The 16,612-nt window shown below is 41.6% G+C and overlaps 1 protein-coding gene across 3 annotated transcripts in view; it reads left to right on the top strand.

Moving 5' to 3' along the window:
• Positions 1 to 16,612, top strand: part of CAMKK2 (calcium/calmodulin dependent protein kinase kinase 2) — a 159,974-nt gene that overhangs the window by 49,074 nt on the left and 94,288 nt on the right. For all 3 annotated transcript variants that reach the window (XR_011318598.1, XM_069755392.1, XM_069755405.1), the window contains exon 2: positions 13,573 to 14,139. Coding sequence is in view for 2 of the 3 variants with exons in the window: in XM_069755392.1 (XP_069611493.1) it covers positions 13,618 to 14,139 (522 nt within the window). In the remaining variant the exon portion in view is untranslated. The remainder of the gene's footprint in view (positions 1 to 13,572; positions 14,140 to 16,612) is intronic.

The raw sequence follows: 16,612 nt of genomic DNA, 5'->3' as shown, positions 1-16,612 counted from the left end.
TATATATATAAATATATATATATATATATATATATATATATATATATACTACCTGAAGAGCCCGGCGTTGCCTGGGCATAGTAAATATCTGTGGTTAGTTATAGCACGTCACTTCTCTTATTTTCCCATCACGCCTCTCATTTTCCCAATCACATCTTTAATTTTCTCCCTCACTCCTCTCATTCCCGCCTAACACTTGTCATTTCGACCTCACATCTGTCATTTTCCGATCACTACACTATTTTCCCTCACTCCTCTCATTTTGCACTCACACCTTTTCATTTTCACCTCACACCTCTCATTTTCACCTCAGTATATACATGTTTGTCATCTCCCTTATATATAGTATACACCTGTATGTCATCTCCTGTATATAGTATATACCTGTATGTCATCTCCCCTGTATATAGTATATACCTGTATGTCATCTCCTCCTATATATAGTATATACCTGTATGTCATCTCCTCCTGAATATAGTATATACCTGTGTGTCATCTCCCCTGTATATAGTATATATCTGTGTGTCATCTCCTCCTGTATATAGTATATACCTGTATGTCCTCTTCTATATACAGCATATACCTGTATGTCATCTCCTCCTGTATGTAGTATATACCTGTAGGTAATCTGCTCCTGTATATAGTATATACCTGTGTGTCATCTCCTCCTGTATATAGTATATACCTGTATGTCATCTCCTCCTGTATATAGTATATATCTGTGTGTCATCTCCCCTGTATATAGTATATACCTGTGTGATCTCCTGTATTAGACCTCGTTAACACGTTATTTGCTCAGTATTTTTACCTCAGTATTTGTAAGATAAATTGGCAGCCTGATAAATCCCCAGCCAACAGGAAGCCATCCCCCTGGCAGTATATATTAGCTCACACATACACATAATAGACAGGTCATGTGACTGACAGCTGCAGTATTTCCTATATGGTACATTTGTTGCTCTTGTAGTTTGTCTGCTTATTAATCAGATTTTTATTTTTGAAGGCTAATACCAGACTTGTGTGTGTTTTAGGGCGAGTTTCGTCTGTCAAGTTGTGTGTGTTGAGTTGTGTGTGGTGACATGCATGTAGCGACTTTTGTGAGATGAGTTTTGTGTGGCAACATGCGTGTAGCAACTTTGTGTGTCGAGTTGCATGTGACAGGTTAGTGTAGCAAGTTGTGTGCAGCAAGTTTTGCGCATGGCGAGTTTTGCGCGTGGTGAGTTTTATGTCTGGTGCCTTTTGAGTATGTGCAAGTTTTGTGTGAGGCAACTTTTGCATGTGTTGCAAATTTTGTGCATGTGGCAATTTTTCCGCGTGTGCAAGTTTTGTGTGTGGCGAGTTTTCCATGAGGTGAGTTTTGCACTTGTGGCGAGTTTTGCGTGAGCCTAGTTTTTGCATGTGGCGAGTTTTGCTGAGTGTGTGAAATGTGTGCTGAGGGTGGTATATGTGTTTAAGCACGTGGTAGTGTGTGGCGCATTTTGTGTGTGTGTGTTCATATCCCCATGTGTGGTGAGTATCTCATGTCGGGGCCCCACCTTAGCAACTGATCGGTATATACTCTTTGACGCCATCGCTCTCATTCTTTAAGTCCCCCTTGTTCACATCTGGCAGCTGTCAATTTGCCTCCAACACTTTTCATTTCACTTTTTCCCCATTATGTAGATAGGGGCAAAATTGTTTGGTGAATTGGAAAGCGCGGGGTTAAAATTTCACCTCACAATGTAGCCTGACGCTCTCAGGGTCCAGACGTGTGACTGTGCAAAATTTTGTTGCTGTAGCTGCGACGCTTCCAACACTTTTCCTTTCACTTTTTTCCCCATTATGTAGATAGGGGCAAAATTGTTTGGTGAATTGGAACGCGCGGGGTTAAAATTTCGCCTCACAATATAGCCTATGACGCTCTCGGGGTCCAGACGTGTGACTGTGCAAAATTTTGTGGCTGTAGCTGCGACGGTGCAGATGCCAATCCCGGACATACACACACACACACACACACACACACACACACACACACACACACACACACACACACACACACACACACACACACACACACACACACACACACACACACACACACACACATACACACATTCAGCTTTATATAGTAGATATATATATATATATATATATGTATGTGTGTATATGTGTGTATGTATATGTATATATATATATATATATATATATATATATATATATATATATATATATATATATATATATATATATATATATATATATATATATATATATATATAGACAGTAGACACTTATATGTATATATATTAATACTTATTCCAGCGCTAGATAGCTTAAAAGCCGGAAAATCAATTGCCGGCTTTTGCTATCTCCTTCCTAAACCCGACATGATTTGATACATGGTTTACATACAGTAAACCATGTCATATCCCCATTTTTTTTTTGCATATTCCACACTACTAATGTTAGTAGTGTGTATATGCAAAATTTGGCCGTTCTATCTACTAAATGAAAGGGTTAAATGGCGGAAAAAATTGGCGTGGGCTCCCGCGCAATTTTCTCCGCCAGAGTAGTAGAGCCAGTGACTGAGGGCAGATATTAACCCCTTCATGACCAGGGGATTTTTCGTTTTTCCGTGTTCGTTTTTCGCTCCCCTCCTTCCCAGAGCCATGACTTTTTTTATTTTTCCGTCAATTTGGCCATGTGAGGGCTTATTTTTTGCGGGACGAGTTGTACTTTTGAACGACATCATTGGTTTTAGCATGTCGTGTACTAGAAAACGGGAAAAAAATTCCAAGTGCGGTGAAATTGCAAAAAAAGTGCAATCGCACATTGGTTTTTTGTTTGGCTTTTTTGCTAGGTTCACTAAATGCTAAAAATGACCTGCCATTATGATTCTACAGGTCATTACGAGTTCATAGACACCAAACATGACTTGGTTATTTTTTATCTAAGTGGTGAAAAAAAAATTCCAAACTTTGCTAAAAAAAAAAAAAAAAAAAATTGCGCCATTTTCCGATACTCGTAGCGTCTCCATTTTTCGTGATCTGGGGTCGGTTGAGGGCTTATTTTTTGCGTGCCGAGATGACGTTTTTAATGATAGCATTTCGGTGCAGATACGTTCTTTTGATCGCCCGTTATTGCATTTTAATGCAATGTCGCGGCGACCAAAAAAACGTAATTCTGGCGTTTCGAGTTTTTTTCCCGCTACGCTGTTTAGCGATCAGGTTAATACTTTTTTTTTATTTGATAGATCGGGCAATTCTGAGCGCGGCGATACCAAATATGCGTAGATTTGATATTTTTTTTATTGATTTATTTTGATTGGGGCGAAAGGGGGGTGATTTAAACTTTTATGTTTTTTTTTATTTTTTTCACATTTTTTTAAACTTTTTTTTTTTTTTACTTTTGCCATGCTTCAATAGCCTCCATGGGAGGCTAGAAGCAGGCACAGCACGATCGGCTCTGCTACATAGCAGCGATCTGCTGATCGCTGCTATGTAGCAGAATTACACGTGTGCTGTGAGCGCCGACCACAGGGTGGCGCTCACAGCGACGGGCAATCAGTAACCATAGAGGTCTCAAGGACCTCTATGGCTACAATGGAGACGCATCGCCGACCCCCGGACATGTGACGGGGGTCGGCGATGACGTAATTTCCGGCCACCCGGCCGGAAGCGGTAGTTAAATGCCGCTGTCTGCGTTTGACAGCGGCATTTAACTAGTTAATAGGTGCGGGCAGATCGCAATTCTGCCCGCGCCTATTACGGGCACATGTCAGCTGTTCAAAACAGCTGACATGTCCCGGATTTGGTGCGGGCTCACAGCGGAGCCCTGCATCAAAGCAGGGGAGCCGGCATCGGACGGTATAGTACGTCCGATGCCGGTAAGGGGTTAATAGCCTGGAGAGGGTCCATGGTTATTGGCCCCCCCCTGGCTAAAAACTCCTGCCCCCGGCCACCCCAGAAAAGGCACATCTGGAAGATGCGCCTATTCTGGCACTTGGCCACTCTCTTCCCATTCCCGTGTAGCGGTGGGATATGGGGTAATGAAGGTTAATGCCACCTTGCTATTGTAAGGTGACATTAAGCCAAATTAATAATGGAGAGGCGTCAATTATGACACCTATCCATTATTAATCCAATACTAGGAAAGGGTTAAAAAATACACAAACACATTATTCAAAAGTATTTTAATGAAAAAATCACAAAGGTTGTTGTAATATTTTATTCTACGTTCAATCCACTAACTGAAGACCCTCGATCTGTAACAAAAAAAATACAAAAACAACAATATCCTTACCTTCCGAAGATCTGTTAAGTCCCACGATGTAAATCCATCTGAAGGGGTTAAAATATTTTGCAGCCACGAGCTCTGCTAATGCAACGTTGTTCGTGGCTGCAAAACCCCGGGGAATGAAGGTAAAGTAGGTCAATGACCTATATTTACCTTCATTTGCGGTGAGGCGCCCTCTGCTGGTTGTTCCTAGATCGTGGGAACTTTCCTAGAAAGCTCCCAGGCTCGAGTTCATATGAGGACAACCAGCAGAGGGTGCCTTTTATGAACTCGAGCCTGGGAACTTTCCTAGAAAGCTCCCAGGCTCGAGTTCATAAAAGGCACCCTCTGCTGGTTGTCCTCATATGAACTCGAGCCTGGGAGCTTTCTAGGAAAGTTCCCACGATCTAGGAACAACCAGCAGAGGGCGCCTCACCGCAAATGAAGGTAAATATAGGTCATTGACCTACTTTACCTTCATTCCCTGGGGTTTTGCAGCCAGGAACTACGCTGCATTAGCAGAGTTCGTGGCTGCAAAATATTTTAACCCCTTCAGATGGATTTACATCGTTGGACGTTACAGATCTGCGGAAGGTATGTTTATTGTTGGTTTATTTTTTTTTGTTACAGATCGAGGGTCTTCAGTGATTGGATTGAGCGTAGAATAAAATATTACAACAACCTTTGTTTTTCATTAAATAATTTTTAATAATGTTTGTGGTTTTTTTTAACCCTTTACTAGTATTGGATTAATAATGGATAGGTGTCATAATTGACGCCTCTCCATTATTAATTTGGCTTAATGTCACCTTACAATAGCAAGGTGACATTAACCCTTCATTACCCCATATCCCGCTACACGGGAATGGGAAGAGAGTGGCCAAGTGCCAGAATAGGCGCATCTTCCAGGGGTGGCTGGGGGCAGGTGTTTTTAGCCAGAGGGGGGCCAATAAACATGGACCCTCTCCAGGCTCTTAATATCTGCCCTCAGTCACTGGCTTTACTACTCTGGCGGAGAAAATTGCGCGGGAGCCCACGCCAATTTTTTCCGCCATTTAACCCTTTAATAGCTAGAAAGGCCAAATTTTGCATAAACACACTACTAACATTAGTAGTGTGGAATATGCAAAAAAAAAGGTGATATGACATGGTTTACTGTATGTAAACCATGTCTCATATCATGTCGGGTTTAGGAAGGAGATAGCAAAAGCCGGTAATTGAATTACCGGCTTTAAAGCTATCTAGCGCTGTATGAAGTAATAATATATATACATACATGTGTCTCACTGATATATATATATATATATATATGTATGTATATGTGTGTGTGTGTGTGTATATGTATATATATATATATATATATATATATATATATATATATATATATATATATATATATATATATATAATTATACCTAATCTATGTGTACACATTTATTCTACCTATTCTACTGTAAGCTGTCAGTGTGACTTTACTGTACACCGCATTGAATTGCCGTCTTTTCTCTCTAACACCGCTGCGTATTTCTCGCAAGTCACACTGCTGGTCCGTGTGTAATCCGTATTTTTGGGGCTTCCATAGACTTTCATTGGCGTTTTTTTTGCGCAATACGGTGACAAACGCAGCATGCTGCGATTTTCTACGGCCGTAGAAAGCCGTATAATACTGATCAGTAAAATACGGCAGATAGGAGCAGGGGCATAGAGAATAATTGGGACGTTTGTTAGGCGAGTTTTACGAACGTATTTTCTGCACTCATACGTCCGTAAAACTCGCTAGTGTGACTCCAGCCTAATAAGGAGGGGTGTTGTCTAATGACCTCAACACCCTATATAAGGTGTGCTTAATTATTAGGCAACTTCCTTTCCTTCGGCAGAATGGGTCAGAAGAGAGAGTTGACTGGCTCTGAAAAGTCCAGAATTGTGAGATGTCTTTCAGAGGGATGCAGCAGTCTTGAAATTGCCAAACTTTTGAAGCGTGATCACCGAACAAAATCAAGCGTTTCATGGCAAATAGCCAACAGGGTCTCAAGAAGCATGCTGGGCAAAAAAGGTTACTCGGGGACATGGCAAAGATAAGGAAGGCTGAAAAACAACCACCTTTAAACAAGAAACATAAGATAAAACGTCAAAACTGGGCCAAGAAATATCTTATGACTGACTTTTCAAAGGTTTTACGGACTGATGAAATGAGAGTGACTCTTGATGGGCCAGAGGCTGGATCAGTAAAGGGCAGAGAGCTCCACTCCGACTCCGATGCCAGCAAGGTGGAGGTGGGGTACCGGTATGGGCTGGTATCATCAAAGATGAACTTGTGGGACCTTTTCAGGTTGAGGATGGAGTGAAGCGCAACTCCAAGACCTACTGCCAGTTTCCGGAAGATAACTTCTTCAAGCAGTGGTACAGGAAGAAGTCGGTATTGTTCAAGAAAAACATGATTTTCATGCAAGACAATGCTCCATCACATGCCTCCAACTACTCCACAGCGTGGCTGGCCAGTAAAGGTCTCAAAAAAGAGAAAATAATGACATGGCCCCCTAGTTCACCTGATCTGAACCCCATAGAGAACCTGTGGTCCCTCATAAAATGTGAGATCTACAGGGAGGGAAAACAGTACACCTCTCGGAACAGTGTCTGGGAGGCTGTGGTGGCTGCTGCACGCAATGTTGATCGTAAACAGATCAAGCAACTGACAGAATCTATGGATGGGAGGCTGTTAAATGTCATCATAAAGAAAGGTGGCTATATTAGTCACTAATTTTTTTTTTTTTTTTTTTAACAAACCTATATCTAATTAATATTTGGTCTGACCACCTTTTGCTTTCAAAAGTATCAATACTTCTAGGTCACTTGCAAAAAGTCAGGAATTTTGCAGGATTACAGTCAGGTGTATGAGTAATCAGTTACACCAAACATGTAATAAATAATCATCAATATTTATAAGTGGGTTGAATATGATCATTTTTCTAAGAAGGTTGATGGTCAGAAACTGCTGTGTTGAGTCTTAAAACTGAGTGAGAAACAGCCAAACTCTGCTTCACATGTGGAAGACTGTTTCATGTCACAGGTCATACAACATGGCGAGAACTGAGCAAAGCCACAAAGACACAAGGTAGTTATATTGCATCAGCAAGGTCTTTCCCAGGCAAAGATTTAGGCTGGTGTCAGACGAGCGTATGGTATCGGATGTGAGCGCATCGGATGCGATATGCTAATGACCCTCGGCTCCTGCTCTGCTGCGAACGGGAGCCGAGTGTCATGCATCTGTGCTCTGAGCCTCTCGCACATAGCGAAGCGGAGCACAGCTGCGGAGGAGGTGGAGAAATTAATTTCTCAATCTCCTCCATTGCCGGGGTCAGCGTATAACGCACATCACTTGGATGATATCCGAGTGATGTGCATTGTCTCACTTGCACCCATAGGTTTATATGGGTGTGAGTGAGCTTACACTCGGCCGAGTGTCGGTGACAACAACCGAGGAAAAAAAAAAGGTGGTGAGCTGCTCCATAGAGGAATGCTGGTCCGAGTGCCATGTGATTTATTTTTTATTTCTTTATTCCCCCCACCCCCCCCCCCCACCCCATAGCACTCATCCATATTATACAGTAGTGTGACTCCGGCCTTACAAGAAGACTGGAGTTTCAAGAGGTGCTTGCAGTTTGGTGCACTCGGCCTTTTCAGTCTCTTCTCAGAGAGATTCTGGCTTGTCTCTCTCCTTCTCCAACACCACCACAACCCACTTTGCTCAGCCTCCCCAGAGAACACAGGGCCTGGTTCTAGTCATAGCTATACATGTATACCTAATCAGGACCTATAGTGCTAGGATTTAAGCCTAGCCCTTAAGGCTTTCCTATACTAATAAATAATATATATAATGTGTGTGTAAAATATATAATTATGCCTCGGCGTGTACTGTGTCGGTTTGTAACCGACATATTGCCGCCATGGGGTTGCCACATTATACACTAGGACAATTGTATAGCTAACACACTAGCTTGCACTCACCGGTTGGGGTAAGTGGTTTGTGGGTGGCGCAACATCAATGTTGGGGAAAGCGGCTCCAGTTACGCGCTCAGTGCCCACATCAAAGCGCTGTGCCCTGGTACAAGAACTCTTCCATTAAAAGTATTTTCTGTTACAGTCAACAGCCTGGGATGGGCGATCTACTAGTGTGTATGTATGTATATTGTAGGTAACCAGAGTTGGGGCAGGATAGGGCAGTGTACATCAGTTGCACTGATACCTATTTTGTCGTAAGTTGCTCCATTACAGCTCGGGTTGTCCTTTTATTCATATGCAATTTAGACTGCAAGTGCATTGGAGATGTATTGATGCACTTGCAGTCCATGGCTCCTCTTCACTTCTCTACCCCACCTCCCCGACGGCTACATTGATAGTCCAGACCTTCCGATGCGTAATGTCAAATGTGCCAGCTGAAACCTAGTGCTTGCTCCTCTCTTCTTTTGCGTTGCGCACGCTACTATGTGTTGCCTAAACCGTCTCATTTCTGTGCATGTGCAGCCGTTCTGGAGGCAAGAGTGATGGAACGTAGCAGTGATTGAATTTCTGGAAAGCTACATACTTTTGTTTATACCGTGAGGTTACGCTCCCCCCTATTTGTGGCTGCAGACAACCAAATATTAACTAGTCACCCTATACAGTTGATTTCACCTGATTACCGTACATCTTCTCCAGATATTGCTATTCTACAAAGCTGGGAGTGAAACGGCGGCTAATGAAATCCATAGAAGGGGGGAATTAAAATTCTGTATCCGGGCTATATATCTGCACCTTGAAAATATAGAAAGAAGTCAAATCACTATGCCTGTGGGCTTGTGTTCTGCTGTGTGCCTGTGAGCTCAGTGGCCCTTGCTTGTTGTGTATGTCCTGGTGAGCGGGGTACGTGTGGTGCTCTGTAGAGCTTACGACTTCAGTTTCTATGCCGCTAATTAACACTTCAAAGCCGCTAGGTGCGCTAACATTGTCTTTATGCATTTATTTTCTTCTTAATTGATATTCATGCAGAATGTATTTGCATAAAATATTATCATACCTGGTGGGGGTAAAAAAGGATTCTCAAAGATTCCAAACAGATTGTTCTTTTCCTAATAATGCCTTTTTAAAGAGCACATTAAATTGATCCACAATTAAATTTGTCATCATAATTGCACACATTTGAAACATTATTAAAATTCACAGAATAACAGAATAAACTTTCATGCTGTAAGTGTTCCAGTATCTTTCTGCAATCAGCAGGGTATGCAGTTTAGTGGCTCTATTCAATATTCCATGTAGCATCTTCTCAGCCATATGCTCATTTTCTTTGAACATCTCTGCTGATGGTAAAATGGATGGTATCAGTTTAAGAAACCTGGTAGTAGAAATATTCTCTAAAATTAAAAATTTAACCTTTTATTGGCATGTTCACTCATGGGCCTGTAACATCCAGGCCAGTACCTTATCCAATCTATTTTCACTTCTGCCACAGGTCAGCACTGCTCCTTTTCTTCCAGCGATGCGGCTGTATTTCAATTTCTGGGACTTTAGGTGCTAATCAGATAAGGAGCTATGGGGTTTATTCCTGGCTGTTTAGATTTGCTCCTTTCTGTGAGCCCTGCACAGGCCTGTTTACGGTCTAAGGTATGTGCACACGTTCAGGTTTTTTCGTGTTTTTTTTTCGCTTTTTTTCACGATAAAAACGCATTCGAAAACGCCTACATATGCATCCTATCATTTAGAATGCATTCTGCAATTTTTGTGCACATGATGCGTTTTTTTCCGCAAAAAAAAACGCATTGCGGTAAAAAAAAGCAGCATGTTCATTAATTTTGCACATTTTCTGCGTTTTTCCCGCTATTCTATGCATTTGGAAAAAACGCATAAAAAACGCATCAAAACCGCGAAAAAAAAACGCATGCGGATTTCTGGCAGAAATGTCAGGTTTTTGTCAGGAAAATTTCTGCCAGAAATCCTGACGTGTGCACATAACCCTAAAGTGACTCTGTCAACACAGAATGACTGTTGAAATCAAGTGCAAGCGCTCAGGGTATGTGCACACGTCAGGATTTCTGGCAGAAATTTTCCTGACAAAAAACCTGACATTTCTGCCAGAAATCCGCATGCGTTTTTTTTCGCGGTTTTTATGCTGTTTTTCTTGCGTTTTTTCCAAATGCATAGAATAGCGGGAAAAACGCAGAAAATCCGCAAAATTAATGAACATGCTGCTTTTTTTTTTTTACCGCAATGCGTTTTTTTTGTGGAAAAAAAACGCATCATGTGCACAAAAATTGCAGAATGCATTCTAAATGATAGGATGCATATGTAGGCGTTTTCTATGCATTTTTAACCTGAATGTGTGCACATACCCTCAGTGCTTCACATCTGGATCAATTATTTAAATGCACCTTCCCACTTACTTGTTTTCCCCTCAATTTTCATCCTCCACTTCTATAATTGACAGCTCTGGCTTCGTAGGGTCGGAAAAGGGTGAAGATAGATGGTAACCAAGCAGGTGGGATGGTGTATATAAATGATTGGCCACGCTGTGAAGCACCAAACGGTGGGACTTGGTTGAAGCAGTCATTCTGTGCTGAAAGAGTTCCCTTTTAGGCTATGTGCACACGTTCAGGATTTCGTGCAGAAAGTTCCTGAGAAAAACTTGACATTTTCTGCAAGAAATCTGCATTCGTTTTTTTGCGCGTTTTTGATGCGGTTTTTTCCAGACATTTCCCAATACATTTTATAGTGGGAAATCCGCAAAAAACACACAAAAATAATGAACATGCTGCGTTTTTTACCGCGAAGCGTTTTTTGTGTGGAAAAAAACGCATCATGTACACAAAACATGTGGAATTCATTATAAATGATGGGATGCATATTGTATGCTGTTTTTTTGCGGTTTTATGGCGTTTTTATTGTGAAAAAAGCGCGAAAAATCAGCAACGTGTGCACACAGCCTTAATGTCCTGAACCTCTGACTCCCGCTGACAGTTGAGTTTATCTTCTCTAGCTTGTTTGTATTCCTGTTGTCTGACCGCGGCCTGTTTCCTGACCATTATTTTCTGATCTTGTACCTTAACTTCCCTCTTGGTTCTAACCCGGTTACTTGACTTCTACTGCCAGTCATCTAGAAGCCGACTCTGTGGCCTCAACCTGGATACCCTGCATAAATTCCGATCCATGAACATGGGTTAAACGCTAGATGCAAGGACACCCCAAGGGATCTGGTAAACAAGGCCTTAGTGGTGTCATGTTCTATATGCTACAGTTGCTACTGAGGCCAATTAATTCACTGAAGTGGTAATGTGTATGTTCGGCATACCATTGCTGACGTGGCAGAGGATTATAGGGAACCGTTCATTGGATTTATGCTGCATAAACCGCGGGCAACATGAGAGTGGCTGCACTGTTGCAGCCAGGTGTGTTTGACTCTCAGTGTTTTAAAATAAGTATTTTCTTTGAAAAGCCAGATGATTCCTATGTATCTCTGCTGACCAGTCTGATGTAGTCTCCGGCCGACATACCCTACCTGTGGCTTCATAGGGAGAAATGTCACTTTACAACAATTGCACTGATGGCTATCTTGTAGTGATAAGTTGCTTCATTGCAGCTTAAGGTACCGTCACACTAATACCGACAACGATCCGGATCGCTGCAGCGTCGCTGTTTGGTCGCTGGAGAGCTGTCACACAGACCGCTCTCCAGCGACCAACGATGCCGGTAACCAGGGTAAACATCGGGTAACTAAGCGCAGGGCCGCGCTTAGTAACCCGATGTTTACCCTGGTTACCATCCTAAAAGTAAAAAAAACAAACAGTACATACTTACCTACAGCCGTCTGTCCTCCAGCGCTGTGCTCTGCACTCCTCCTGTACTGGCTGTGTGAGCACAGCGGCCGGAAAGCAGAGCGGTGACGTCACCGCTCTGCTTTCCGGCTGACCGACGCTCACAGCCAGTACAGGAGGAGTGCAGAGCACAGCGCTGGAGGACAGACGGCTGTAGGTAAGTATGTACTGTTTGTTTTTTTTACTTTTAGGATGGTAACCAGGGTAAACATCGGGTTACTAAGCGCGGCCCTGCGCTTAGTTACCCGATGTTTACCCTGGTTACCAGTGAAGACATCGCTGAATCGGTGTCACACACGCCGATTCAGCGATGTCTGCGGGGAGTCTAGCGACCAAATAAAGTTCTGGACTTTCTTCCCCGACCAGCGACAGCACAGCAGGGGCCTGATCGCTGCTGCCTGTCACACTGGACGATATCGCTAGCGAGGACGCTGCAACGTCACGGATCGCTAGCGATATCGTCTAGTGTGACGGTACCTTTAGTTTGTCTTGTTATGCATATGTACTCGCATAAGGAAAGGCATATAAACTGAATCAGGACAGGAAGAAGCTGGCTGCAATGCACAAAGACTTGTACAATACACAGCTAGTACTGTGTTGCGGTGTTTTTTTTTTGTTTTGTTTTTTTCTTTTTAAAGGACTCTTCACTGCTTGTGGAAACCCTTCTTGAATACTATATTCCACAATGTAAAATAAATACCCTATGGTCATTTCCAGGATTGGCGCCATTCCTGTAATGCCAGTGCCGGTTCTCCTGAAGCTTGAGTCACATTGACTCGCGCGGCCTAACGATCAGCCGCCACTATTGAGCTGTCGTTCTCTCCCTTTCTTTAGACACCTGAGGGATGTGAGAGTGAACTGATCCGTGTACATACTGTCAGGCTACGTTCACGCGCAGCATTTTTGCTGTGTGGTGTTTTGTTTTGTTTTTTTCCAGCCAAAAACTGCTGTCTTGTCAGTAAAAATGATTAGATACAAACAAAAAAAAGTTACAAAAACCTGAAAGAACTGAAATACTGCAGTTCTCAAATTCAGTGAAGGGAAAAGGCGTACACATGATGCTTTTTTTTTTTTTTTTTTTTTAAATGCATCTTTTATTTGCATAAAAAACACTGCTAAATGCTGCAGTTGAATATAGCCTGAAGGAGATTTGTAGATGTTATCAGTGTTTTGATGTAGCATCCGTGCCAACTGGTACATAACTAGTGGTTATAGTGGTTACTAGTGGGATGTCGCAAGCGGGGAATTTGAAGGAATCTCCATATTTTGTTTGAAATGTGCAATTTTCTTCAAATACGTCAAATTCACACACACTTTGGTATTTGGTCTCTTTGAAATGTTCGGTTTATACCTGGGCACTATGTAAATAATGGCTAAACTTGAGCTTTCTACCATTGTCCCTTGTCTTTTTATTATTATTATTATTATTATTATTATTATTATTATTATTACTTTTTTCTTTTTTCCTTTCTAGATTCCAATGGGATCACATTAAAGGACTGCATGACGTGTGGTAACCATGTCATCATGCGTGTCCAAGAGGGCTTCTTCTGAGAGGTCCATCCTGCAAGATGACCATGAAACATCAAGTCAGCCTCGCATAGTCTGTAGTTTCTCAGCACTGAGTTTAGACCTAGGGATGGAATCTGTTATCGTGGTCACTGACTATGAATCCAGCATCTCTGAGAGGGACTGTGGCCAGAATGGACAAACTGGCAAGCAAGTGGAAGAACCTGCGGAGAACTGCCGGGAACTACCTGATTTTGATAGACTTACTGAAAGTGGATTTATAACAGAAGGCATGGAAGGGATTGTAAAAGATAATAAAGATCAAAGAGTCAAACTCAACATGACCAATAGAAAACTTTCACTACAAGAACGTTCTCCATCTGCTCAGTCTCCAAATGATAACACAGATGTAAATGGACGATATATTTACCCATCCCTTCCATATTCTCCCGTGACGTCACCGCAGTCTTCTCCTCGTTTGCCACGAAGGCCAACAATTGAGTCAAATCGGGTTTCAATTACAGGTTTTCAGGTACATATGTATGTTTACAATTCACAGTTCTGTGGGATTAAAAACCTTGACCGTTCATAACCTCGTGGAATTGTTTAAATTTTGACTAGCAAGCCAATTCAAGTGTGTTAAGGTCTCCATATACTTTACTGTTGGCTGAACATTTCGATATTGGTGGGATTAGAGTTGAGCAAAATGATTCACAGGTCCCTGGTCCAACAGCCATGTTGGTATTCCATGGCAGACTGACCAGAGAACTGCGAACTTCCTACTACCTGATGGCATAATGATCACTTTTTATGATTATTAGGCCCCACAACGTCTCTCTTTATGAATAAACATGATTACAATGCTTATCCAAGCCGAATATCCATGTGTATGGTGGAGACGGTAGAAATAGTTGAACAAAGAAGCATTTGGCTGAGTTGTCTAATTTTTGGGGTTTGTGTACATTGGGGTTTCCCATATTGCGGTCCTCACAGCAACCTAACAGATCATGTTTTCAGGATTTCCTTAGTATTGCAAAAGTGAGAGAACCTATAGCAATTTTTGACTTGTTAATGATAATTCCATCACCTTTGCAATAATAAGGAAATTCTGTAAACCTTAACTGTTGGGGACCCTAAAGGGCTAGAGTTTGTGAAACAATTTATATGATCTAGTAGCAATGTGGCTCACAGCTGTAGCTTGACTACATTGTACATCAGTGTATAAATGTCACAATATTGACGTAGGATTTCCATGGGCTCCTATCCTGTCCGTCAAGTTAGGGGAACCCTAGGCTATCCCTGTCCCCCATATTACCTTTGATGGTGGGTGTGCTGGGGTATCGTACGCTCCTGTATGAACGCTTATCTATTTCCTCCCCCAAATAGGGAGGAATGGGACAGACGTATATGGAATAACACAAACAAGGCAGACGGGAAAACAAACAGGGATAAAGGCAAACCACAATCGTACAAATACACAAACAAAATGACTAAGTGGGAATCGAGGAAGGAGTAGGTGAGACAAACCAAATGAAAGGAGGATTAGGAGAAACGCACACAAACAACTCCAACCGCCAGCTCCTGAACAATCGAAAACAGGAAGTGGTAAGCTATCACTGGTAAAGAAAGAAGCAAAGAGTTGGGTTCTTAAACCCACGGGGAGTATCCCCATTACAATAAATACAGAGTTTTTACACCACTAGTCAATAGAGAAACCCTATAATAAAACTGCAATGCCTAGATTATATTGACTACAATGTAAATCTATACTGAAAAAAAAACTAAACTAAAACTAAACTGACGAAAAACGAACTGGAGACAATTTGATATGCATTCAAAATAGGAGCATGTTCATAATGGCTGAAAAATAGACACAACCCAAGACAGAAACTAAATAAATAAATGCCCTGCTGTAAATAATATACCGTAATTAAAAGCAATAGTGCATATAAATAACATTAGGTACTTGTAAACACCGTTTTTGGTTAAAAAAAAAAAAACCATACAATTCATCCCACCAATGTCAAGGTGTACCCAAGTACGGGATGGTGACGTTCTGTGTGAATAAAAATTTATCAAATCTCGATTTGCACATTGTATCAGAAAACGGTGCATTATTTTTAAATGACTTGCAGCATTTTTTTTTTTAACTGTAGCATGTTCTAAGTCATCGTCTTCCCGCTATTCCCATCCATAATTCCAATAAGCAAATGGCTTTAGTTCTGGTTTGGGAATGTACAATTATTTGTACCATTGTTTCTATTTGTAGCTGTGTTTAAATATTTGTTAAATGTTATATATGTATCACAAACCACAAATACACAGTATGTATGTTCTTACATTGTTTTGTTGTATCATGTCCTTTAAAAAGGACCGGTTAAATCCCTTGTAAAAATCCCTGATTCTTCCATTCCTTTTTGTGTGCTATGCCACTCCATTGCAGAAACATTAATATTTTTTGCTTTTTAGAGCACAGTAGGGTAAGTTTCTGCCTGCATGTCAACTGGCCGTTTCTTCATAGTTTTCTCTAGGGTCGTACGCTCCCTCCCCGATGCTGCTAATCATAGCTTAGCAGCATCTGAGACCTCTAGACGAGCTGCTGAGCTGTGAGTGACAGAATCTGGCTGGGAGGGGTGAAAGCACACGCTGCCAGAGAAGACTGAAGAAATGCACAGTTGGTCTGCAGGCAGAGATTTCACATACTGTGCTTCAAAAGCAACAAATGTTAATGTCTCTGCCATGGAGCAACACACTACAAAATAGGAAAAGGGTGGCATAATCCGGCAAGCTCAGGGATTTTTCCAAGTTATTTGACTCTAATTTTTTTAGAAAGTGACAAGTCCTCGGGTAAAGTGTGAGTTCAATAAAAAATGTGATTGGAGTAAAAGGAAATGGATTATTAATAAGCATTTACCACATTCAATACATTCTATTGATTTTACATTTCTGTTGCGGAAACTTTAGTTTCCGCTAAAGAAGTTGACATGCTGCGGTCTTGAAAGACG

The sequence above is a fragment of the Ranitomeya imitator genome, chromosome 1, assembly GCF_032444005.1.
Source record: "Ranitomeya imitator isolate aRanImi1 chromosome 1, aRanImi1.pri, whole genome shotgun sequence".
NCBI classification, from domain to species: Eukaryota; Metazoa; Chordata; class Amphibia; order Anura; family Dendrobatidae; genus Ranitomeya; species Ranitomeya imitator.
This window is presented reverse-complemented; position numbering and strand designations above follow the sequence as displayed.